Consider the following 27,510-nt stretch of genomic DNA (forward strand, 5'->3'; position numbering starts at 1 on the left):
CCTCTAACATAGAGCTCAAGAGCTTTGCAGGTTGATGAGGGGATGGAGCAAGGTCTCTCCCTTTCCCACCTCCAAACTGATGTTGCCTAGGCTGTATCTTCTGGCCCTTGATCTGCTTGTTGATTTGACCAGGGCTGTGGAAGAACCCTCCCCATAAGTTGACTAAATGGGATCCAGTTTCTTTGGTTCACACCTAGTAGGACTTACAAGGTTTCACATGCTTGACTTTCCAAGAAGCTTGAGGTCAGGAAAACATGTAGACAAGCAAGCAAGTAAAACCAGTACTAATCTGTTGCTGTTGACAAAAATCTACCTTTGAGGAGAGGATGAGAGAGCAGGGATCAAGCTAGGCTTGGAACATTAACTTGCAACAAGCCTTGAAAGGCAGGTTAGTTACAAAAAGTGATAGGGAAATAAATGGATATTTACAATTAGCACTTGGCACTGATAATTATCCAAGGAGAGGAGATGCCAGGGCATGCCAGATATGTTGTCAATATTTGATTAGCTGGTATAAACAATGAAACACAGCTCATAATTTTAAGATTGTATAAATCAAATACTTCTCAATGAGCCATTGAAAATATTAAATGAAATACTAAGTGAGATGCAGGAGGAAAGAGTAAAAATATAAATAGATAGGCACCAAAGCAGAATCCAAACTTTCCAGATCTTTGGCAAGTTCAAACTTCAGATTTTGGTTTTGCAACTTGGCCTCATCTCTGATTGGAAGTACCTGCTACTTATTAGTACAGAGAACAAAAGCTGCATTATATTTAATATATTTATAAATAATTAATAAATAATAATAATCCTGAAACAATTAAAAGCAATAAGGCAATTTCATACCATTCCAGTGACATAGCCATTGTCAAGAGCAAGGGCAAGATGTGGCATCTGATGACTCTTAAATACATGTGCGTTTCTTTTGACAGTCACATCAAAAAGACCTAAAGAGTTTTGGGGAGAAAAAAAGTAAAGCCACAGATGTATTCAAACTCATTTTTACATCTAATACCCACAAGTGACTTCTGATTTGGCAAAGACATTATCTGACAGGGAAGAGGCTGAATTAAAAAAATTAGTAATTAGCACTGAGGAAAAATTTGGACTCTGATCAACAGATCGCCTCCCAGTTCATTTGGGGAAGCTTATAAAGTCACTGCCAGAGAGCTATCAGCGAAGCTCAAAAATCTCTTGGTAAGAGTAGATTTATTGTTTGTAAATATCAAAACAAAATAATACCCCATCCCAATACCCCAAAAAGGGAGCCAGGGACTAGATGAAGTGTACTAGAGGCCTCACTATGGCTAATTGATTTTATGTGGAAGACACACAGATACCACAAAAAGAAAAGCAGGACTTGTGGCACCTTAGAGACTAACAAATTTATTTGAGCATAAGCTTTCGTGAGCTACAGCTCACTTCATCGGATTATTCAGTGGAAAATACAGTGGGGAGATTTATATACACAGAGAATATGAAACAATGGGTGTTACCATACACACCAGCAACCACACACCACACAACAGAACCACTAACCCAGGAACCTATCCTTGCAACAAAGCCCGTTGCCAACTGTGTCCACATATCCATTCAGGGAACACCATCATCGGGCCTAATTACATCAGCCACTCTATCAGAGGCTAGTTCACCTGCACATCTACCAATGTGATATATGCCATCATGTGCCAGCAATGCCCCTCTGCCATGTACATTGGCCAAACTGGACAGTCTCTACATAAAAGGATCAATGGACACAAATCAGACGTCAAGAATTATAACATTCAAAAACCAGTTGGAGAACACTTCAATCTCTTTGGTCACTCGATTACAGACCTAAAAGTGGGAATTCTTCAACAAAAAAACTTCAAAAACAGACTCCAACGAGAGACTGCTGAATTGGAATTAATTTGCAAACTGGATACAATTAACTTAGGCTTGAATAAAGACTGGGAGTGGATGGGTCATTACACAAAGTAAAACTATTTCCCTGTGTTTAATCCCCTTCCCCCCCCCCCCCCCCGCTGTTCCTCAGACGTTCTTGTCAACTGCTGGAAATGGCCAACCTTGATTATCACTACAAAAGGTCCCCGTTCCCCCCACCCCCCGCCCGCTCTCCTGCTGGTAATAGCTCACCTTAGCTGATCACTCTCGTTACAGTGTGTATGGTAACACCCATTGTTTCATGTTCTCTGTGTATATAAATCTCCCCACTGTATTTTCCACAGAATGCATCTGATGAAGTGAGCTGTAGCTCACGAAAGCTTATGCTCAAATAAAATTGTGAGTCTCTAAGGTGCCACAAGTCCTCCTTTTCTTTTTGCGGATACAGACTAACACGGCTGATACTCTGAAACAGATACCACAGTGAAGGGCAGCAGTATACAATCCTAAGGTAGATAGGGAGATAAAATCTATTTCTTTCAGCAGAATTCTATTTATTATTTGTAAAAACAAATTTTGCAGCATGGCTCTGAATTTCCATATTCTTAAGGTTTACCTCTTCCATGATGCCTCCAAAACCCTTGACAATGGTGAAACAGTGAAGTGCTTACTGCATTAGCAGTGACAGTTGTTTATTTATTATGCTTATAATAATAGCCTTGCCAACAGGGGAACACAAGGAAGCTCCCTGTTGTCTCTCATCATATACTTAGGGAGAGATTCTCACCCCAATTCTGGCACCTGTGGACCTGATAAAAGGGCTGAAGCAGCATAGCCTCGTATATGTAAGGGGAGGATTCCCCCAGCACAGGCAATATGGAAGATAATTCCCAGTATAGAGATGTGCCAGAGTGGGCCTGGGGGCAAGAGGTGTGTGTTTGGGGCAGGGTGCAGCACACAGCAGTACAAAGATTCTAGACATCACTGTGGCTCATAGGGCATCGCAGGGGGCTGCCATAACTCAGACAGGCTCCAGGGGCCACGTTATTCCTGGGGCCTCTCCAGTCCCTGGAGCAGCTCTGGATCAGGAGGGTGCTAGGGTGACTGACAGTCACCTTATCCCCTCCCTCTTGGGCTGAGAGTTCTGGGCTGTGCTTCTTAGAGTACAATGTTCAGTGCTTTTCACAATGGAGCCTCGATCCCTAACTGGGGCCTCCAGACACTACCACATTATAAATATATACATAAAAAACATTGTACTTTCCCTAAATGCATGTAGCTCCCACTGATAGCAATAAATACAGTGAGTCAAACTCAACCCTGGTGTAATTCCACTGTGTGTCATTTCTCTCCCATAGGCCTTTTCTATCACTCTGATGGGCCCACTTGCAGTGCAAGGTACTACTCAGAATGGCAGAATCTGGCCCAGAGATTTTATCTATTGACTAATTTTGTTCCATTCATAATAAAATAGATCTGTTGCAACCTGCTGTTTAGTAGTTAAAAAATTAAGCATATTCATTCAGTGAAGCAAGGCTGCATGCACTGTATGCCTATTTAAACTATTGTTCTAACTAGATCAATTACATTCAAGGTAATTATCTCATACATGGGGGCATCTTGCATGCTGACAGTGTTCCTACCTGCCAGAATCAAACCACATCTCAGAAAATAATAATCACAATGGCACTTCTCTTAATGCTTCCAGTTAGGGATAAAAAACCCTGGAAAATTAATAATGCCTGAGCCAAATCCTCAACTGATGTAAATTGCCATTACTCCATCAAAAACACTGGAGCTAACCTGATTTATACCAGCTGAGGATCTGATCCGAAGTTATTAATAAATTGTTCCTTGTGATCCCACCAACATTTGAAAGACAGGAAAGTTTCAGCCCAAGTAGCTTCCACTAAAGTTGCTTACTATGAAAGATAAGTAGATGGTGCTTCTCTTTGGAAACTTCATTCTTAACTGTGAGTGCAAGGAACAGTACCCCAAGATGAAAAATTAAGCCACAAGTCTCACATCAGCTCCTGTACAGAGCTAGTCTAAAGTAATGTGCATGTATTTAACCCAAACAAACGTTCAAGGGAAATTTTGAGGGGTAGAGACGTGTTCTTCATGCCAAGAAGTGTACGTACCTCTGTGCCTACATTTGACATCACAATTGTGCTAGCTGCATGCTTTATTTACATGGTCATTTGCCGTAACTGTGTGTGCAGTTGTGGCACCTGCACAATTACACACAGACTGAAAATACTACTCACTGAAAATTAGAACATGACATGCATGATGATTTTACTTCTGTGTAAAATTAAATGTACAGAAAGTGCTATAAATTTAATGTGTTTATATGTTTAAAAAACTTCCATGCAGAAGTCCACATATGCACATGAAGGAAAGTGTATGTAGATGCAACAGTCCACAGTAAGCAGACAGCAGTGTAAATTTGGATTCTGCATGCAAAATGATTATGAACTCTGTGGTGTCATGTGGAATTGAATCAAACATAATCCATCAGTCCAAGCTATAGTGTTAAAAATTGAACAGATTTGCTTATTGCCTCAGTGCAGACTAGGAGACCTGGTTCATGTAAGGAGGTTGATTTGGAGGTTTACCCAGTAGTTCACAGTTTATAATCATAAAATGAAACTCCCTGAAACTCCCTGGATTTCCAGGATGCTCTCATGCTGGGTAACTGCATTTAGGGATTTGGAATGCTCTGAAATTTAAGGCAATTCTTAGAGATTTGATTAATTCAACATTCTGAGTCACTGAATAATTGCACTCCAAGAGCAACCATGATAACTAAAAAGGGATCTTTCTGAAAATAAAGTAAAACCCATATTCCATGCCTATCAGATTTTATTTATCTACCTGTGGACAGTCCTGCATGGAGAAGATTACTTGAGGAGTTATTCACATGGGGGTTTTCTGCCCCAATTTCTCAGAGACATCCCACAGGTAATTGCTGGGAATTTGCTCATTGCCTTGAAGGCTCTCTCAAGTATGTCCTTCAAGGTTCTGTTCTGTTCAGAGCATAGGAGAGGTCACTTGGGAGAGACCTGAGACATTTTGGGTTGCACTGTCATAATGTACATGACAACAAGCTCTTAATCTCATTTTCTCGAACACTTGTAACACAGTACTTTCTCCTTGCCAGAGAGAGCTGAGGCTTGAATGGGAGTGAGCTGGCTGAAGCTAAGCGAGATAAGATGGAAATGATACTGGTAGAGAGGGGTATCTGCCTCAGTTGTTGAGAGGGTTTTACCACCCTTACCATGGAGATTTGCATTCTGAATCACTAATCCATCACGTGAAAACTAGATTCTATTTAATAATGGGAAGCCATTGTGAGATGTTCTTTTACAACAAAACCAAGTGGCTTTTACTATTAATAGTTTTAAATGCTTTCAAGAGTAAGAACATTCATGGTTGCCATTCTCTGCTCCTGTTAGAATTAATTTTGAATCTTATACATGACACACGCAATGATCTGATGATGCCCTCCTTCCTCGTGCTGTTCACCCACACGTCCCCATCTGGTAAATATTTTACCATATTTGTCCTTCTTGTCACCAAGTGCATCAACTGTGCCATCTGGACTGAGGCGTATGAAACCATGGGTAAGCCTGCTGTAGAACTGAAGAGTGTTGCCTTTCTGAAACTTCCATCTTTCAGCAGCCCACTGGTTATATTTTTAAAAGAAGGAAGAAAAGAGCCCTTATGAGAAGATACAGGAAGAAAACTTCACATACAGAAATAACTATTGACCTGATTTTCCCTAGAACAGACTATGTATACTGCCAAATCAATTTTTTAAAAGAGAAAAAATCTTTACGTTTTCCTCTCTCTTGAGTTCCAGCTCTTGCCCTGCAGAGATAGAGAGAATGTGATCAGTTTACACAGTATCCTGGCCATCCTTTGACACAGTCACAGTGACAAGGGACTCTCTTCTGCATTGTTTTATGCTTACTTGCAGAGAAGGTGGTGGTGTCAGTGATATTTAGTTCTCTTACAATTTTACCATCCTCTTCCCCTTGATCTAGCCATCTTTGGAGAGAAACAGAACCCATTCTGATTATATAGTTTTGATCTCAAACCCAGCAATATTTTTGTCACAATGTTTACACATTACATTTTAATATTTTGTGCACTGAGGCCCTGAACCAGCAAAGCACTTAAGCATGTGCTTAACTTTAAGCATGTGAGAGTTTCCATTGCTCACTTTTTTAAAGTTATATGTGTGCTTAAGCACTTTTCTTGATCAGGACCTAAAGGCCCAAGTCAGCCTGCCTACCTGGGGATCTCAACTAGTATTCCAATGCTAGGGATCAGTAATAGCAGATCCACTGACCACACTGTCTGCCCCCAAAAGGCTACTGCGGGGAGCCCAGCTGTACCGATTCCTAAAATTGCCTCTCATGAAGCAAATTTCTTGCAGGCAACACCATCCTCCCCACCCCCAACCCATTCAGTTGAAACTGTGCCATTAAAACTAAAAAAGGCTTTATTGTCTTCTCACTTACACTCAGTAAATTAGAGATAACTCAGTTAAAATCAAAGGAGTTGAACCATTGTAAAAATGATGTCAGTGAGAGGTGTATCAAGCCCTACAACCACACAGAGGATTTTTCTGTGTGAAACAGATTTCAACAGTCCCTGAATTATTTATGAAACTAGCATTGTATTTCAAGCTCTCTCTGTAGCAGTTCATTTTACCTACACTACTGAATCAAAATTAGGTCACGCTAAGAGGAGGTGCTATATCAGATGGGCAGAAAGCCCACATGCACACATAAATCAATTTCAGGGTGCACATCAATCACTCAAAGCTGACTTGGGCACTTATTTATTCACTTGTAGAAGTGAAAGGAGGACACAGAATTGAGGTGCCATTGGCAAGTTGTAGCTGGATTCATACATGACTGGACTTTACAAATTCCTAATATTTGTACTGATTTTTATTAATATGACTTTCCATAAGCTATTTGTGAGTTACTTGATAGTAGATAAAATTAGAAACGAGCACGGGAGTAGCAGATTCAGAGCAGAAGAGACCACAGGGGAAGCAGCAGGGAAATTGGGATTGCTTCTAGTTCTGCTGCTGCTCAGTGACAGGTTTGAGGTGGACAGAGGAAGGACCAGCCACTCAGATACACCTCATGAGAACTGAAAGCCTGATCCTGAGTCCACTGAAGTAAATGCCAAAGCTCCCCTTGATATTGCCAATGGTGCAGAATTACCCTTAGAGAGAGAGCAACCCACTCAACTGAAAAGTGTTGGCTTGGATATAGGGAGAGGTGGATCAGCTGATGTCAGATTCAAAATGTCAGATGAGGTGATGTGCCAGCCAGCAGCTGCTGAACGTTGTAGCAGTTTGGGGTGGAGACACCTTACATAGAATGTTTCAATGCTCAGTCAATGGTTAAATGTATCACAGGTCTGAAGTGACCAGATGTTGTTACCATCTTATGGCTGTTTGGCAGAGTATGTAAAAGGAGTTGGATCATCTCAATTCGATTCTCGGGGGACAAGCACCTCACAAATCACCCCTGACTGGAGAAGTCACGAACAACTAGTTGTTATTACAACATAACCCATTTGAAAACACCACCAACCTGTGACAAAGAAAAGAATAATCCAGGTCTGTGACAGGATCCTTGACTACAATCTTCTCCAGAAACCATCCATTTCCTATGAACAAAATAAAAACAAAGTACATCCTAAAATAAAAATGTTCTGTGCGTGTATGTGTGTGTGTGCGTGGATGCATGCACGTGCATACACACACACACACACTCATATATCTGGCCAGATTCTGATTTAAGTTACACCATCTTAAATCAAGGGTAACTCCACTGAATTCACAGAGCTATGTCAATGTCAAACCAGTTTAAGTCAGATCAGAATCAGACCCAGTAACTTTAAATACAAATGAATATAACATCAGCACCATGGAAGGAGTCACTCCCTGATATACAGTAGTGCTCATCATTTTTCTGTAATTACATTAAGGTCCTTGTCAGGGTTGAATGCTTTCAGAGCAATCCCTCGTGAGCCTGCATGTGTATTGCTCATAGCTCCCACTCAGACTCTTGCAGCAATTACCCAGACCAGATTAGGTCAAAGCACATACTCCTTTCTGGGGGGGTCTGGTTTATTAACTACATCCACAAAGTGTAACTCACCATTTTAGTCACTCAAATACATACGTTCTCTGGATCCATATAACAGTCCTGGCATGTTTTCTTGCCCCTGTTCAGGAGCTCCCCATGCCCCCATCACCCCAAGTCCCCTTCTTGGAGCTGGGTTGTAGTTCAAAGAGTCACTCCCTCAAGACAGGAGTCCCCCAGCCAGCTCTCCTTCTTGGATCTGGGGTTGTAACTTAGGTCTTGTAGGTCCTTAGCCAGCTTCTCCTTCAGCTGGCCCCTTTTCCCCAATTAGTCCTTGGGGGGAGGGATAGCTCAGTGGTTTGAGCACTGGCCTGCTTAAACCCAGAGTTGTGAGTTCAATCCTTGAAGGGGCCATTTAGGGATCTGGGGCAAAAATTGGAGATTGATCCTGCTTTGAGCAGGGGGTTGGACTAGATGACCTCCTGAGGTCCCTTCCAACCCTGATATTCTATGATTCAGCAGGCAGGCCTTCTCTGCTATTAAGGAGGAGGTAGCATATACACTGCTCCCCTTTCTAAAGCTCATCCCAGTTGGCTGGGAGAAGGGGGAACTTTGCCCCACCTGCTCTACTAGACTCCTGGTCCTGGGCCCTTAAAGAAACAGTAGCAAGATTTTCTCTCAACACTACTTATATGCAAGACCACTTCCTCTCGAATCAATATCTTCTAGGACCTTGCATACCAGACCTCCCAAATCTTAAAGAGCCACACCACATGATGGAGGTAGGCTGACCCCAGGCACCACTACCCTTAGGGGGACAGACCGCCTCATCACAGTACAAGCTATTGTAAGGAAAGAAAGATTCACTTCAAAAACTCTCCATTTACAGTCACATATGCTAGAAGCACCAGAGGTTGCAGGCTAGTGCAGCTCTTTATCCCTCTCATTTAAAGCATTTAATTTATGTATTTGAGAAGATATTTTCTGAGTCTTTTTAATTCTTTAATATTCTGGTCAAATTATCAATAAAGCTGAACATATCCATATTTTGGATACAATTTGGAATAACACTGCATCCATTTTTTTAAACATTAATTATCATTGCCAGCAAAGGTACTATCCATTCCCTGCTAGTCCATGGCATTAAATGATGCAATATTCACTTGATGAGTATACATTGTGAGAGACAGTGCAACTCCATGGAATATTTCAGAAGTCCAGGAAGCTGACAGTTTAATCATTAACCAGTCTGAGAGGCCCACATTGCCAGCAATTCTAAGGGACTGTATTGACTAGCTCAAAGCAGAATGAAGAAAATTGATTGTTTGACACTACTGATCTGGGCGCATGGCTGTTTCATCATTGCAAAACTCCACGACAGAGACCCATGTTATAATGTGCAGAAACGTCAGAGGATAGCAGGCATTTTCCTGAGAGACACTACTGCAGAGGAAGAGTTGATGAGAATGGAGTTCATACGAGAATAGAGATTTTAAGATACAGTCAAACCTGCCATGAGCAACAAGCCAAATGATTAATTTAAAAAATCAATTGCTTAGACGAAGTGGGTTTTCCAATAAAAGTGGATTAAGATTGCAAGACTGCATTCAATAGGTCTGGAGACACTTCCTTTGTCTCCCACTCATTTGTCCAGCTTGTCTACTTAGATTGCAAGCTCTCTAGGGCAGGGAATGTCTCACGATGTTTCTGTACAGGGCTTAACACAATGGGGCCCTGATTTAGTCTGGGGTTTCTAGGCATTACTGTAATACAAATAGATATAACAAATAATAATAGTACTAATAGTAATAATAAAAAATAATAATGGTGTGGTCTCTTAAGACAGGAGGTTGCAAAATAAAGACTGCCACTGAAAAACCTATGAGAGGTTGTCTGGAGGAGTGGAAAAGGGGAAGTTACTCACCCTGCAGTAACTGAGGTTCTTCGAGATGTGTGTCCCTGTGGGTTCTCCACTCTAGGTGTCAGTGTGTCCCGGCGCCGTTGATCGGAGATTTTCAGTAGCAGTGCCTGTTCAGGATGCAGGCGCTCAGTTGGTATCTCCCGTCTCGTTGGAATCTTCCTGAGCACCTGGATCCCGTACACCGCCCCCCCCGCCACACCCACACACACAGTTCCTTCTCTACCATGGAGCAATTATACTAGTACTCCAAAGTAAAGGGGAGGAGGGTAGGGAGTGGAGCACCCACAAGGACACACATCTTGAAGAACTTCAGTTACTGCAAGGTGAGTAATTTCCCCTTCTTCTTCGAGTGCTGTCCCTGTGGGTGTTCCACTCTAGGTGAATGTGTAGCAGTTCCCACTATGGTCAGTAGGACTTTGGAGATGTGGCGTGAGTACTGTAGAGAGTACTGTATGGCCTACTATGGTGTCTGCCATGGTATCTTGTGTGATAGCATAGTGTTTGGCAAACGTGTCTTCAGATGACCATGTAGCCACTTTACAGATGTCAGGAATGGGTACATTATGTAGGAAGGCAATGGATGTTGACATAGCTCGAGTGGAATGAGTTCTAATGCCTTCGGGAGGTTGAATATTTTGAATAAGGTAAGAGGATCTGATGCAGTCAGAGATCCATTTGGACAGACATTGTTTAGAGATAGCCGTACCTTTTGATCTTTCGGTGATGGAGACAAAGAGTTGTGGAGATTTTTGAAATGGCTTAGTCCTGTCTAAGTAAAAGGTGATTGCTCGCCTGACGTCAAGAGTATGCAGGGTTGCCTCATGTGGAGTCTTGTGAGGTTTGGGTAAGAAAGTAGGTAAGTATATAGGTTGATTAAGGTGGAAGGTGGATACCACCTTAGGGAGAAATTTAGGATGTGGTCTAAGGGTGACTTTGTCTTTGGAGAAGATTGTGTAGGGAGGATGGGCCATCAAGGCATTTTGCAGGCCCGTGGGAATTCGTTTTATGGTGGGATGGGTAAAGAGTGAATAACCTTCTAACAGGTGATGGAAGGTGGTAAGTGCTGCCAAGTGTACTTTGATGGAGCTGAGCAAAAGTCCATCCTGTTTTAATTTCAGGAGGTAGTCTAGAATGTTAGGGAGGGTCACCATATTGGGCATTCACCAGAGGGTGAAACGCTTTCACTTCTGCAGGTAAGTTTTACTAGTGGAGTCTTTTCTACTGTGCAAGAGGACATATCGGGCTTGCTTGGAACAGGCTAGTTCATGGGTTTGGAACCATAAAGGAACCAGGCTGTCAGGTGGAGCTTTTGGAGTTGGGGGTGAAGAACCCGTCCGTTGTCCTGGGAAAGGAGATCTGGCCTGTTGGGGAGAGCCCATGGATGACGGGAGGACATGTGGAGTAGGTAAGGATACCATGTCTGTCTCGGCCAACCCGGGACAATAAGGATGACCCGGGCCTTGTTGTCTACAATCTTTCGAAGAACGCTGTGTAGCAGAGGGATTGGTGGGAAGGGGTACAGGAGAGAGCTGTTCCACGGGATGAGGAATGCGTCTCCTAGGGATGCAGTCCCGAGTCCAGCTCTGGAGCAAAACAGCCAACATTTTCAATTCTGGGTTGTGGCAAAGAGGTCTATTGACGGGGTGCCCCAGAGTGAGAAGAGCTGTTGAAGTGTTGCGGGGTGAAGTCCCCATTCGTGTTCTGTCAACAAGTGCCTACTGAGTGTGTCAGCAGTAGTGTTGTGGCAGCCTGGTAGGTAGGAAGCGATGATTTGTATTTGATGTTGTATGCACCAATTCCATAGTCGGATGGCTTCCATGCAAAGGGAATGTGATCGGGCTCCCCCTTGTCTGTTGATGTAAAACATACATGCTATGTTGTCTGTTAAGACCCGAATAGATTTGTTCTTTATGAGGGGAAGAAAGTGAAGGCATTCTCACCTCACTGCTCTGAGCTCTAAGAGATTTATGTGTAGGTGCGTCTCTGATGCGGACCACCGGCCTTGGGCCCTGTGTCCCCCTAGATGCGCTCCCCAACTGATTAGGGAAGTGTCCGTGGTGAGCATGAGCATTGGGGATCGTTGCTGGAAGGAAACCCCCGTGCACAGATTTTCTGGTCTTGTCCACCAATGTAGGGAAGCTAGAATATTGGGAGGAGGAGTTAGCAGTGTCCCAAAGGTGTGTCTGTTGGGTTTGAAATTCTAACTGAGCCAGCCCTGAAGACATCTCATGTGTAGCCTGGCGTGCTGGACCATGAAGGTGGTGGCTGCTATGTGACCAAGGAGCTGTAGACAGATTCTTGCCTGTGTCCTGGGATGAATAGAGAGCGTGCATATGAGCTGTGTGATTGTGAGGAATCTGTGATATGGGAGCAAGACACTGCTCTGGATTGAGTTGAGATGAGCTCCGATGAACTCAATCTGTTGTGTAGGTGTCAGGTGGATTTTTGGATGTTTATTTGGAGGCTTAGGCTGTGAAAAAGGGAGATGGCGAAACGGGTAGCTTGAAGTGTCTCACCATAGGAGTTGCCCTTGATGAGGCAATCATCCAGGTAGGGGAAAAGTGTGATCCCATGTTTGTGGAGGTGAGCCACAACCACAGCTAGAGTTTTGGAAAAGACTCTCAGCACTGTGGAGAGACCGAAAGGAAGAACTCTGTATTGAAAATGGTCGTGACCTATTGTGAATAGCAGGAAGCGTCTGTGAGCTGGATGAATTGATATATGTAAATAAGCATCCTGTAGGTCCAGGGCTGTGAACCAGTCCCCTTGATCCAGTGCAGGAATTATTGTGCCCAGTGTGACCATCTTGAATTTTTGTATCCTCACAAATTTGTTCAGTCGGCATAGATCTAGTATAGGCCTCCATCCCCAGGTCTTTTTCTGGGTCAGGAAGTAATGGGAGTAGAATCCTTTCCCTTGATGTTGTGTCGGCACAGATTCCACTGCGCCTAGCTGGAAAAGGTGAGCCACTGATACGCGAAGTAGGTGCTCATGAGAGGGGTCCCTGAAGAGAGACGGGGAAGGGTAGGAGGATAGGATATGAATGGGATAAAGTAACCAGACTGAACTATTTCAAAGACCCAGCGGTCCTGTGTAATACACTGCCAGGCATGTGGAGGCGGTGGCCAAACGGGCAAGTAGGCTGTGGAATCAAGGGGTGGTCACGCAGACCCTCGACCAATGTTTCAAAATTGTTGTTTATTCCCGGATGGATGGGAGGTGGTTGCTTGAGCTTGATTTTGTCTGCACTTAGGGGGCTAGCACGATTCCTATTTATACCATATGGTTTGGGTTGAGGCCAATCATATTTTTGTGTGTGCTGCCTTTGGTAGGGTTGGTATTGTTGTCTCCTGGGAAGAGATGGGTGAATACCCAGAGTGCGCAGTGTCGCTCTAGAATCTTTCATGGTGTGAAGTAGTTCATCGTTTTTTTTGGAAAACAGTTTGTCTTTATCAAAGGGGAGGTCCTCCATATTGGTCTGCAGATCTTTAGGGATGCCAGATGCAGAAAGTCATGAAGATCTGCGCATAACCACAGCAGTTGCAAAAGTATGGGCTGCTGTGTCTGCCGTGTCTAAAGAGGCTTGTAGGGCCTTTCTGGAAATCAGTTGGCCCTCGCTCAGAATTGATTTAAAGTCTGCTCTCCTATCCTCTGGAATGTAGGAGGCAAATTCAAAAAGTTTATTGTAGGTATCAAAGTCGTAGCGGGCGAGGAGTGCAGGGTAGTTTGCAATCCTGAATTGTAGAGTAGAGGATGTGTAAACCTTGTGACCCAAGACGTCAAGGCGTTTAAGGTCCTTGTCTTGCGGGGTGGGCTGATATTGTGGCTGTTTCGTCCTTTGTGCAACTGCATCCATGATGAGAGAGTTCGGTTGTGGGTGAGAAAATAGGAAGTCAGCATCCTTAGCAGGAACATAATATTCATGTTCGGCCTTTCTGCAGGTTGGTAATAAAGAAGTTTGCCAGAGAGTGTCAGCTGGTTCCAGGAGTGCTTCATTTATAGGTAGCATGATCTTTCAGGGCGCAGAGGGTTGAAGGATTCTGAGGAGTTTGTGTTGTGTCTCCTGAACCTCTTCTAGGGGGATGTCTTGACTGAGTTCCACCCTCTTGAAAAGCTCTTGAAATTGTTTACAGTCATCCATATTCTGTGGAGGCGGGAGGGGGAGGGCTCCGTCTGGAGCAGGTGGAGAATTAGGGTTCGGTGAGTCAGGTTATGGTTCGTAGCTCACATTCTCAGGAGGGGGTTCAGGTACTCTAGAAGTGGACGGAGCTGGAGATCAAGGCACAGAAGCAGGTAGTGGTTTCGTGGAAGAGGTCTGAGGATGAGTGGTAGGAGGATGTGGCCAAGCATACCACTGAGGCCAAGGCACAGGGTAGGAGAACCCAGGTGCTGTCCACGGGGGGGCAAAGTAGGGAAACTGAGGCTGGTGGCTGTGGACCATAGCCTGAGGTGGAAGAGGTCCTGGTGGAGGAGGAGAGGCAGGTGAGGAGAACTCCGCCTACTGCTGTATATCGGGTTTGCTGTCAGTGAAGGTACCCAGTTCAGGTGATGAGAGCGGCTGTTTGAAGAGTGAGCCCTCTGTATCCAGGTGCGGAGAGTTAGGCTCAGGTGGCACTGAGAGGTCACATTCAGTGAGGAACTGTTGTTCCTGCTCCCTGGGCTGCACTGAGCCTGGACTGTGCTCTAGCGCGTTAGCAAGTGAAAGTGAAAGTGGTGCTGCGGGTCTGTTGGAGGTGCCCTGCAGGGGGTCCGCTGCTGGTGCCGGGGCAGGAGGCAGGCTCGGTGCCGACGTTTTTCCCGGCACCGGGGCAGAGCGCGCAGCCGGCACCGCGGCTATTTTTAGCACTGAGGCGCTGGGTGCCACGGAAACCTTCCTGGGACCGGAGGTCGGGTTCCTGCCTCTGCGGTCTGCGGGAGCCGCGGCTGAGGCTTTCGGAAGAGCTGAGGCACCTGCCTGTGGCGCTGTCAGCACAGAGGGTAAGGATCTCGCGGGAGGCCCTTTACCCTTGTCGAAGTCTCTCCCGTGAGACTGCTGTGCTTCTTGCCTCTGCTCCAGAGAGGGTGAAGCAGCGCTCCCAACTGGTTCAGATCTGGCCAGGGATCGTGTAGGAGCGGGTTTAACTTTCCCCATCTCCGGAAGCGGCTGCAGGGATTTTTACATCAGAAGCCTTTTAAGCTGCAGGTCCCTATCGCGCCGAGCCCTTGACTTGAGGCTCGTACAGCGGAAGCGCTTTGCAGGGATGTGGGTTTCCCCGAGGCACTTCACACAATGTGCATGCCCGTCCGACCATGGCATGGAGTCCTGACAGGAAACACACTTTTTGAATCCTGAAGCCCCTGGCATTGTGAATTGGAAATGGCAGGGGAGAGTGTCTCAGCGAGAGACAAGCCTGAAGCAAAAAGTTTTTGTTGTTTGTTGTTTGTTTGGGTTTTTTTGTTTGTTTTTTTTTTTAACTAAGTCAATAACTATGTAACTACACTATAGGAAGGGAAACAACTGGGATGTAACTAATAACTATTTCTATATTCTTTGTTACTTTTTTCCTACAGAGACCAGGGAAGAGAAGCAGCACTGCCCCGAGTCCATCTTCAGCTGGGGATGGTTGAGAAGGAACTGAGGAGGGTGCGGGACGCAGCTGCTCAGGAAGATTCCAACGAGACGGGAGATACGAACTGAGCTCCTGCGTCCTGACCAGGCACTGCTACCCATCTATGGCGCTGGGACGCACTGACACCTAGAGTGGAGCACCCACAGGGACAGCACTTGAAGAAGAACTCAAGGATTTTCCCCACAGCGGGTTTTTCTTGAGCCATTTTCCCTTCTAAACCTGTGGTTCTTAGGGATGTGTCCATAGGAAAAGGAATTGCTGGGAGGCTTCTTTCTTGTGGTCTCCCTTCCATTTGACAGCCTGGTTCAATAACAACTATGTAATCATTAACTGGGTCCTTTCTCAGCAGCTTAGAAGAAGCCAAAGAAGGGATCCAGAGCAAAATATCACAGCTCCCATTCACGATTTTCCTGGATTTCCATGTGAAAATCTGGGAGCAAAGAGGGAACAGTACTATGGAAAGAGACATCTCATCTAACGTGCTCCACCCCTTCCTCTCCCAAAAGTCACCACGCTCTCTACTTGATGAGTTCCAATCCAGGGGCATCTGTGTAAGGCCAATGAACCAGAGAGACTGTGTGACAGAAGTGCCACTTCTCCCCTTCCATATGGAGAGGGGTTGGGATGTCCTCCACAAGTGAATTAATGTGGGATGATCTAGTAATGAGTGATATTGGGTACACATTGGAGGGATGGGGGGGGAGGGAAGGGAGATGGGGAGGTTAACTGTATTACTGCCTGTCATAAATATAAAGGGAAGGGTAAACCCCTTTGAAATCCCTCCTGGCCAGGGGAAAGCTCCTCTCACCTGTAAAGGGTTAAGAAGCTAAAGGTAACCTCGCTGGCACCTGACCAAAATGACCAATGAGGAGACAAGATACTTTCAAAAGCTGGGAGGAGGGAGAGAAACAAAGGGTCTGTGTCTGTATGCTGGTTTCTGCAAGGGATAGACCAGGAATGGAGTCTTAGAACTTTTAGTAAGTAATCTAGCTAGGTATGTGTTAGATTATGATTTCTTTAAATGGCTGAGAAAAGAATTGTGCTGAATAGAATAACTATTTCTGTCTGTGTATCTTTTTTGTAACTTAAGGTTTTGCCTAGAGGGGTTCTCTATGTTTTTGAATCTAATTACCCTGTAAGATATCTACCATCCTGATTTTACAGGGGGGATTTCTTTATTTCTATTTACTTCTATTTTTTATTAAAAGTCTTCTTGTAAAAAACTGAATGCTTTTTCATTGTTCTCAGATCCAAGGGTTTGGGTCTGTGGTCACCTATGCAAATTGGTGAGGCTTTTTATCCAACATTTCCCAGGAAAGGGGGTGTGCAAGTGTTGGGAGGATTGTTCATTGTTCTTAAGATCCAAGGGTCTGGGTCTGTAGTCACCTAGGCAAATTGGTGAGGCTTTTTACCAAACCTTGTCCAGGAAGTGGGGTGCAGGGTTTTGGGAAGTATTTTGGGGGGAAAGACGCGTCCAAACAGCTCTTCCCCAGTAACCAGTATTAGTTTGGTGGTGGTAGCGGCCAGTCCAAGGACAAAGGGTGGAATATTTTGTACCTTGGGGAAGTTTTGACCTAAGCTGGTAAAGATAAGCTTAGGAGGTTTTTCATGCAGGTCCCCACATCTGTACCCAAGAGTTCAGAGTGGGGGAGGAACCTTGACACTGCCTGTATCTAAAATTTCAAGACAGAATAAATTGACACCTCTATGAGACACTCTGGCTCAGACTGTCTAGCATTGATGTGTTAGAGAGTTTGGTATTCAGCATCAAATAAATCCAAGTCTTGTGATTATTGGCAATTTGGTTCATAGCCCATATCTCCATTAACTGTGTATGTACAGCACCTAGCACAATGCCCCTCAAATCCCTGGTTGGGACTTTCAGGCACTACTGCAATTTAAATAATAATGATACTAATAAATTTCATTTACAGCGATAGCCCATCTCTGGAAGACATACAGAATATAAGCTGTACAATGAAATATTCAAAGTGCAGAAAAGATAAACAAATTATTTTTTTTCAAAGGGAAATGACAGAATTATAATGTTCAGTACCCTTTTTTTAAAAGTAATTTTTAATACAATTATTTGGACTACAATAGAGGTTAAGGATGATTATTTGGAATTTGTGATGGTACCAAAATGTAACCTTTTCATTTTAATGACTGGTATTCTTGGAATCCTTTGCCTCCCCCCATAAAATACCTTGGTCACATTATTTCATATGAATATTTTTTAAATACCTACTCTAATTTCACAGAAAGCTGTGGTCAGTATTCAGTTATTATATGTAGCGATTTCTCACCTGATCCAAGTCCATTGTGTCCTATAACAATCTTGTACAAATTTCCAAGGTGCACAGCTTCAAGTAGGAAGAGGTCAGTCTGCAAACCAGCCAAGAAAAGTGCAATTAAATTTCTAAAAGAACTCCCCATCCAATGGGACACATGAAACCTACTGTAGAAAACCTGTGAAACTCTTCTATGAAGCATGAGCATCCCAATATGCTCTACGAAATAATGTATGATAATGTCAAAGCAGACAAGCAAAGTTGGTTTCCAGGACTAACAATTATGATTAAAGAGCTAATCCTGATCACTTTGTTTATGTGTGTAGTCCTATTGAAATCAACGCAACTACTAGAGTGAGGAGAGCAGAAACTAGCCCAAAGTTTAGTTAACAAAACAATCACAAATTGTAATATAACTTAATATCAGAATATAGTAAAATATGTATTTTACTGAAGTTATTTCTTCTTTTCATATATATTATTTAAATAATTAAGCAATTTAAGAAATGGTATGCACTTTACCTACACAATAATTATTATGGATTATAATTTTCCCCAAAATGTCAATGCAAATGTTTAGAAAATAATTTTGGCTTAGCGGTGCAGGTTTTCTACAAACTTTGCAGTCTACCAGTGATTTTTGTTAGTGTAAGTCCTACCTTGGCCTGTAACAGCCTCAGATCTTACAAGGTAGAGAGCTAGAAAGGACAGACAAATGGATCGGGACGTATGCTTCTTGTCACTCACTTGTCCTTTTAGAAATTTCCTAGGCTTCTTTGACCTAAGTAGCTGTCTGGAGCCTGTATCGCCTTCTTCCCCATGGATCGAAATATAGACATCAGCTTCTGTTCCGGCATTCCACAGCTCTCCTGTTGTCACATGCACCTCATATACAGTCACTGACAGTAAAAGAAGACAGGTTTTGCTCATGAAAGCTTATGCTCAAATAAATTGGTTAATCGCTAAGGTGCCACTAGTACTCCTTTTCTTTTTGCAAATACTACTACAGTTGATATCAATATCAATTCAATCTCCAGTTGAAAAGCAGAGTGACTATATAGTCTAAATACATCTGTATCAAGGATCAGTTATCACGTAATTTTCAGTTCATAAAAATTCCATTTAATATTAAGTAAAGTGACACACAAACTTGTTTTGATTTTGTGTGCATGCTGTTTACCCCAGGTTGGTATTCCCAGTGGCAAATGCAAATTGAAAATCAACTCTAAATGCACAACAGTATATCTTTGTCCTACAGCACCACTTACAGTCATTATAAAGCAGAAAAATAAACAAAGTAAATCCAAGATTAGTGTCAACATAAGCAGTCAGACCACAAATATGCCAGACAGCAGCCATCAACCCTTTAAAAGCACTGGTTAAAAAATAAATTCTAGCACCATTGTCTCCGTTTTACAGCATCAAAGAATGCTTCACTGCTTTAATATTTCAGTGCTTCTGGCAATAATAATAGTAGATTATTCCTTTATTTCATTTAATGGGGAATCTTCTTTAATCACTTTATAAGTTTGGGAGGGAAGGGAAGGGCTATAAATGAAAACTGTAACACCTTTGGGTGTTTAATACAAAATATGTAATATGACATAAAATAAAACTCCCAGGCAAAACACTGTTAAACTGTAGTTAAGATTGGGAATGGTAATTTATGGGCTATATTTACGCAGCTATAAATCTGAAAAAAAAGGCAGTGACATTAAAAACCAGATAATTCAAAATTAAGATTAAATATAAAAGAAAAGATAACAGCTGAGAGTTTAGAATAACATTGTTCAGGCATCCAAAACAACCTTAACTCTATCCTCTAGGCACTGCCATCTTCCCTTCTTTGTTTTATTTTTGGATCAAGGACATTTTCTATGGACTTTGGGCAGTCGATAGCCTATGGTTGAGAACATTTTAAATTAAGACAATAATTGCTCCAATCCCTGATATGGTCGAATATGTTACTGTGGGCATGTGTGCAGACATGAGCTGCGTGCGTATGGGAATGTGAACATTCTGCCATCTACGCCTCTAGCCCTCTGACTGGGAAGCTTCTTTTGCCATTTGCAGATTGTAAGCTCTTCTGACTTGAGACCTTCTGTTTGTACAGCTCCTAATACAACAGGGTCATGAACCTGACTGAGGCCTCTAAGCATCTGTCTACACTGCAATAAAAAACCCATGGTGCCATATGACAGCCCAAGTCAGTTGACTCAGGGCTCGGGCTGCAGGGCTAAAAATAGTAGCGTAGATGTTTGGGCTCAGGCTGCAGCCTGGGCTCTGAGGTCCTCTGGGTTTCAGAGCCTGGGTTCCAGCCTTAGCCTGAACGTCTACACTGCTATTTTTAACTCTACAACCCGAGCCCCGTGAGCCCAGTCAATTGACATGAATTCTGAGACTCAGCACTGTGGGTTTTTCTTTGCAGCGTAGGCATACTCGAAGGCGTTAGTGCAATATAAATAGCAAATAATGATTTGTCTCCCCCAGCAGCGGTTGCTGGTGCTAATAGATATTCGAATGCTGCCTGCCTCCTTGATGCAGGAGCTGAAAATTGGCCTGCCATTTGTGAGAGACATTGAGGATTCTGCTACCATTGAAGTGTAAGCAGAGTCAGGATGAGCTCCACCCTGACATCTGGTGGTGATGTGTGACAAGTTGTGGAAAAGAACTTCAGGGGCTGATCTCATTTGCATAGGCACACCCACCCAGCCTAGAATGAGGCCATAACTGCCCAAATGGTCACTTTGGATGTTGTGGGATCCCCAGTGTCTCTGTTATTGGGGTGGGAAGAATAAATTGTTATTACCCTGATTATGGGAACTGTGCTTGGAACTGTACTTGGCCTTTTGTTATGATGGAGGGACTCACCGTCAACTAAGTAGCACTCGCTAGGCAAGGGACATGGGTTCCAAAACTCTGTGAATGGAGAGAGGCTTGAGACAGGTATTTGTACCTGGTGGCGTGGGCCCCTTTGTGAGGGCCTGAAACACCAATTGCACCTCTGTCTCTCTCCATTGTGGAATGTCAGAGCTAATTTTGGGTCTATTAAGAGTCTTGCTACAGGTACTGTGCTGAATTCATTTTGGCCTTATGGTGCACCAGCACTAAGGCTCCCCTACTATGAGCTGGAATCACTGAGAGCTGGAATCACTGAGCACTGTGTCAAGTAGTGGGGAGCCGGAAGAACTAGAGTGCAGTTGTGCTGTTCGTGGATAGGCTGGCGGAGTGTTCGTGAGACGGCGAGGCAAGCTGTGCAGGGTGGAGCCGTTTGTGAGACAGCGGCGTGTTCGTGAGACGGCGAGCTGAGCAGAGCTGTCCGTGATTCGGCGGAGTGAAGTGTTCGTGAGATGGCAAGCTGTGCAGAGCGGAGCCGGTCATGGTGGAGCGGAGCCGTTCGTGAGACAGCAGAGCAGAGCCCTGTGGGGCAGTCAGCTTCAGGACAGGTAAGGTGCCCCTTACCTCTTTCACCCCACACACAGGCACATTTTAGCCAGACTGGGGAGCAACACTCTGCAGATGAACTTTTGAACTCTGGGGCTGGACTTTTTGAACTTTGGGTGATTTGTGGATTGCTGGACTCAAGAGACATTTGGGTTCTGGGACTCAAGAATTCGAGGGAAAGGATGTGGCCCAATTTTCTGGGGTGGGTCTTTGCTCATGGTTTGGTTAATGAACACTAGTTGTGGTGTTTCCCCAATTTAATGGTGATGTCGTTTACCTCATGTTATTAAAGATTCTCTGCTACACCGAGACTCTGTGCTTGCGAGAGGGGAAGTATTGCCTCTTTGAGGTGCCCAGGGAGTGTGTAAGATTTTCCCAGGTCACTGGGTGGGGGCTCGAGCCAGTTTTGCATTTGCTTTGATGAGAGGGAACCCCTGTGTACTGAACCCGGCCCTTGCTGCTATCAACTTGGCCTGGCAGAAGGGTTACAGAAGTACAATAGCGTTCATCCCCTTCTGCTTCTGAACAGATACTGCTGAAACATGTTTATTTGTGGGGGGAGGAGGAGAAATCGCTGCTTTCTCTTCATTCCAAATGTAACAATGGGGTGAGGGAGCGTCATTTCCCAAGCTTTTCTCAGCATCCTTCAGGCCAACCCAATGGGACTTCATTTCCTCAGGAAGGTCTCAGTAACAGTTGAGCTGGTCAGGAACCGGGGAAGGGAATTAGATAGGATAGTCCCCTGGTGGCACTGCTGTTACAGTCACTGAGGCCGAAGGCAGATATCTGAGGGGAATGAAGATTCTGTTGGGGTCTGTCCCATTTAGGGACAAATCATGACCCAGTGGTACACGGGAGTAAGGCTGCATAAGGCATTCTTAGGCAGCAGAGTGGGCAGGAATCGAGGTAAGCCAGCTCCAGAGCATCATTACATTGTCCTCACCTCTCACAAGTGGGCAGCAGGGGTGGAAGGAGGTATATCGGACAGCACACACTATGACAGGTAGTGACCTGACACAGTTTATTCCTTTCCCAGAGCAGCAGGGAAACTGCAAAGGAGCTTGTGAATCAGGGTGTTATAATGGGAAATGTCAGGCAACTTTAAGTATAGATGGTGCTACCTGCTTGGCCTATAATAGATGCAAAATACAGTAAACATAAGATTCAAATAGTACCTGAATTTCAGAGGTGCTGAGCATTTACAAGTCCGAGTGAAGTCAATGAAAACAGAAGGTGCTCAGCTCCACTGAAAGTCAGGCCCACAATGTCTGTTGGGTTTTATTTAATGAATACATTTATTTTTGTGATTACAAAAAGCCATTACAACAGCTAGTGCCTTATCCCTGTTTTCATTCAGAATATCAGATTTAAGAGTTCCCCTAGATCCTCTCACTTTCATACTGAATCCAGTTCTCTTTACTTCTTCAGTGTTATCAAACCAACCTCTCAGAAGTGAAAAGTCTGTTTCTGAAGCAGAAATATACCCGTAAGAAAAGTTTTAGTTAAAGCAGAAACCCAAAATCTTCATCATGACCTCTCTTTTATGTGGTTGGCAGAACTGTTTAGGGTTTAGAAGTTCTTCACTCTCTCTGATTTGAGAAGAAGGAGAAATTGCCAACCATAGGATACAGCATGAGATGTTATTTTAAGTGTGGTGCTAGGCTTCAAGGCATAACAAGATAAAGATTATCTGATAACCAAGATATCAATCATTTATTTGGTTCGTGAATGAACTGCTCATCTATATAGAGGGAAGGGGTTGAAAACTGGGAGAGTAGGGTTAGGGTCATAGAATCTGAAGCTGGGAATTGTTGGGGTCAGGGAAGAGGGCTGAGTTGTGAGGGAGAGGAATGTAGCCTGTTTAGAGGTATGTTTTTTTTTGTTTTTTTTTTGTTAAATTAACCATGATTACTTTGCTTGTCTGTTCCCTCTCTTTCCCCCACTCTAATAATATTTGGATGGTAGGAAAAGAAGTACAGCCTGGGGCCCCCAAAGACATTATATCTCTGCAACAGATTCATAGATTATAAGGCCAGAAGGAATCACTGTGACCATCTAGTCTGACTTCCTATATAACACAGGCCATAGGACCTCTCTAAATGAATTCCTGTTTGAACTATGGCATGTCTTTTAGAAGAATGAGCAGGCATAATGCCTGTGTGGCATTGGGGAGAGTGGATTTAAGAGAAGCAATGGCCATACCTATTTTATGGGTTTAGCCAGCCATGCCTTTTGGTGTTTCTCTGCAGCAAACATCCAGTGTATGGGGGTGGGACCATGGTCATGCCTACTCAGAATCCTGGAGCACTGTGGTTAATGCTGGCTAGCCTTTCTACATAGTCCTCCCTGAGACGGTTATGGCTACCAGCTATATGGTTGTATTGTTGGGTGCAAAGGGACAGAAAGGACTTTTCTTTCACCTCAAGGGCAGGTACGATTAAGCTTAAATATTGTGTTAGGGTCCCACACTATATGCCTTTTTCATGTCCTTCTGCCTCCTCCCCCACCTTAGCTCAGCCATAGATAACACAAATAACACAGCTCCATACCATCCAGTCCTCTATTCACAGCCCATGTCTGTCCCAGTGCACCGCCCCCCTCAACATGCCACCTTTGGGACTCCTGGTCCTCCATGTCACCCATCTCCCACTTCCCCAGTCTATGTCTGGAGTCATCAGCAGATCCACTTAAATTTATGAACATTTTAAAGTATTGTTTAGCTTTGCTCCTCACACCCATTAAAACAGCTCTGAATGAGTGTGGTCTATGCACGTCTACAGGTAACAGAAAAGAAAATAGCAAGTATATTAGTCAAATACATGACATATTTACAAAACTGCAATTTCCATGATATTCCTAGTACTGTTTGTGGTTTGTATGTGATGGCATCATGACAGTTACATATGTTTTTTGTTTCCTGATCTTTTTTATAAGTAAAAAGACAAACAAAAAAATCTTGTGAGGTTTATTCACCATTGTTTGAGTTCCCAGGTGGAAAGTAAACAGGGCTGCCTTTATCAGTAAAACCTCAGTGAGACAATCCTAAGTCTAAAGGACTTTTGAAATTCAAGACATTTGATCAAAGACATTGCAGGTTCCGTCCCTGTTACACCTCCAGCTTAGGGGCTGTGCATGCCCAGCCTTCACAAGGGAAAAGACCAGAGAAAACATATTGCAGCTGTCAAACAGAAGTAGGTAATTGATAAAAACCAATCAATTGAATTATCCGGGTGGCAGTTTGTAACTTGAATTGCCTGATGCATTATTTCACCTACCTGGAAGAACAGGCTGGCCCCGTCGCAAAACAGGAAGCTCCCGACAGATTTCGCCATCATCCTGGTCCTGCGCCAGCCATCGGTGGGCAGGAAGAGAAAACTGTTCTCCTGTGTAAATGTTCTGCAATTGCACCTATAATAGCAATGACAATTATCAGTTGTTTAAGTCACTTAGACTCCAATCCTGAAGTCGGTTCTGCTGGGACAGATCTCTCAGCCTGTGCCAAGTCCTACTAGCATCAGTGGGGCTCCAAACAGCTGCAGGGTTCTGTGCTAGCAGATGTTATTGCAACATCTGGAACTAGGATGGAGAGCCAGATTCTGGCTCTTGCTCTGGCCCGTTTGCAGCTCTGGTGCCACAAGGGAGCCATGAAGGCCCCCCTGGGGGATCGCCCCAGTGCAGAAGTGGTGCAGGAATGTCATAGGCAGTCCTATGCTACCCTCCTATGCAGCCTCTGATATAGAAAAATAATAGGGAAGGGGCGCCAGGAGCGGAAGGGAAACAATCAGCGTTTTGTGCTCCGACTATTCTGAGCTGCAGACTCTCCCAAAGGCAGCTGGCCAAGGCTGCCATATATTAGAGTAGCACCAACAGCTCAGCATCCCCCTGGCCAACCTAAGATTAAGGAGGTGCAAAGGTGACATAAAGCCACCTCTGCCCACTCCCCACTCTCCTGGGCTGAGCCAACTGCAGCTTCACACCATTTGGTCTGACATGTCCCTTTAATTGTAATATAAGGGAATCCCAATTATTGGAAAGTCTTACTGCTGCCCACTCTTCCAGGGCTGGAATACTATATTGAAAAGAAAGTGACTGCAAGAGGTTCACCACAAATGCTGGTGAAACAAACTCTCTAATCTAGCTCGAAGAAAACTGGAAAACCCAAAGCCTATTGTTATCTCCTGTGGAAAAACATGTGGGAGGGGAACACTTACTGCACAAGCGAGGTAGCACCCTGCTTGAGGGAGGTGTTTGTAGCCATGAATAGACCTCAAACCATCTTAATGCTGGGAGAGCCATAAGGAAAGCCACAGATGTAAGGGTTTATGCAGGGAGGGCTAGCACCTCTGTGGGGCTGCCCAGCAATATAGCTCCTTACTGAACATTTGCAGCACAAAAGTAATGCAATGTGATCTCTTGGTTTCATATCTGCGGGAGAATGCATGGGTTTCCCAGGAGATAGTGCTGACCATTTTGTCTCCCCAGCCTACCGCGTTGTTCCCCTCTCCCCAGATTCCGTAGTAGTAAAGAACAATACTGTGTTAATTCTACTGCACAAAATGTGGGGGTCTTTGTAGAAGATATTCTGCTCCATTGGCCTCTCCCTACAAAGCTGATGGACTGCTGCCTAAAAGCTGTGGTGGTTTGAGGTCTTGATCCAGCCGTTTTTATTTCAGATGAGCCCAGGTAAGTAGACAAAACAGGCTTTGTGAGCCAAGAATCAACAGCGTACACTGAAGTGCTATTGATTTTAATTAAGATCTACCAGCTTGCATGCGCGCAGGCAAGGCGAGGAGAAAAGAAAGAGCCCAAGCACCTTTTCTTTCCTTTTTTACCTGACTTCTTTAGTTTCTCAATTTAAATAGATGCACCACACAGAATGCGGACCTTGCAGGGTCTGTTCACCGAGCCTGGTGCAGGGCCCACACCTGCAGATTCACTTAGTGGGTCAGATTATATATGACCCAAATAAATAATAAGTATATAATAAATAAATAAATAAGTATATCAATAACCATTCCCTGGATGACAGCTTCTCCCCTCTTCTAGTACCCCCTTCCCCCAAACATAGTTTAAGGAGGGCTGGTGGCCTGCCCCTCCAATCTTTTCTAGCATTTGGGTTGGGGGCATGGAGTGGCTGCTCTCCTCCATTATGAGCTCCTGCCTTCCGGAATCCTTAAAGGGTCTTCTGGCAGCCAGGAAACTTCAGGCCGCCCAAAAGCCAACAGGAGTTGGGAAACACTTCAACTCTGACTGTCAGCAACTGAGCTAGAAGAGATGTCCCATAGATCCCAGGCCAGAAGCTAAGGAACCACCTGGACTCCCTGGCAACCTAGTAGTTATACAACTTCTCCATCCAGGCATGCAGCTACTAGGGAAATGTGGTCAAAGAATCCTGCCCATACATGGATCTGGTGTACAAGATTGTAGCTAGGTTTATTTCAGTGGAACTGCAACCATTGATACCACATCTGAATCTGCCCTCAAACATGAATTATAATGATAAACTCTATTCATCTGTAGCTCACAAAGTGCTAAAGGAGGTTAAATACTGTTATCCTTAATTTACAGGTAAGGAAACTGAGAGGTGAAATGACTTGCTCACAGCCACACGGTAGGTAATTGGCAAAGCAGAGAATAGAAACCAGGTATCCTTACACCCAGACCTCTGTCCTATTTCCTGGGGCACACTGGCCAAACCTTGTCTCAATAAGGGTTGGAAATGGAACTAGGGGATTACTAATACTATCTATGCTACAAACCACACCTCTAATAAACAATGGGAATACTCAGTATATAACTTGTAATTTAGAAGAATCATAAAGATTCAGTGGACATCCTTTCTCCTTACATAATGACAGGTTTCAGAGTAGCAGCCGTGTTAGTCTGTATTCGCAAAAAGAAAAGGAGTCCTTGTGGCACCTTAGAGACTAACCAATTTATTTGAGCATGAGCTTTCGTGAGCTACAGCTCACTTCATCAGATGCATACCGTGGAATGACGGTATGCATCTGATGAAGTGAGCTGTAGCTCACGAAAGCTCATGCTCAATTAAATTGGTTAGTCTCTAAGGTGCCACAAGGACTCCTTTCCTTTCTCCTTAGAAACTGAAAAGGGAAACTTTAGCAATATGGCTCTTGGGCTGCCAAAAATTCCTCACAAGAACAACCCACAATAAATATTTTTCTCAGTGATGCAATAAGCATCAGAATCTGACTGAAATACTTCTCCCAGGATTTTTTATT

The 27,510-nt window shown here is 44.0% G+C and overlaps 1 protein-coding gene across 1 annotated transcript in view; it reads right to left on the reverse strand.

Annotated features, from left to right (window-relative positions):
- RP1 (RP1 axonemal microtubule associated) overlaps positions 1-27,510 on the reverse strand; it is a 291,326-nt gene that overhangs the window by 226,320 nt on the left and 37,496 nt on the right. The window contains exons 5-12 of the mRNA XM_077809001.1: positions 24,544-24,676; positions 18,572-18,723; positions 17,840-17,918; positions 7,509-7,584; positions 5,864-5,940; positions 5,729-5,760; positions 5,446-5,575; positions 850-950 (exon numbers count right to left, since the gene is read on the reverse strand). Of these exons, the coding sequence (XP_077665127.1) occupies positions 850-950; positions 5,446-5,575; positions 5,729-5,760; positions 5,864-5,940; positions 7,509-7,584; positions 17,840-17,918; positions 18,572-18,723; positions 24,544-24,676 (780 nt within the window). The remainder of the gene's footprint in view (positions 1-849; positions 951-5,445; positions 5,576-5,728; positions 5,761-5,863; positions 5,941-7,508; positions 7,585-17,839; positions 17,919-18,571; positions 18,724-24,543; positions 24,677-27,510) is intronic.

Source organism: Eretmochelys imbricata, chromosome 2 (assembly GCF_965152235.1).
Source record: "Eretmochelys imbricata isolate rEreImb1 chromosome 2, rEreImb1.hap1, whole genome shotgun sequence".
NCBI classification, from domain to species: domain Eukaryota; kingdom Metazoa; phylum Chordata; order Testudines; family Cheloniidae; genus Eretmochelys; species Eretmochelys imbricata.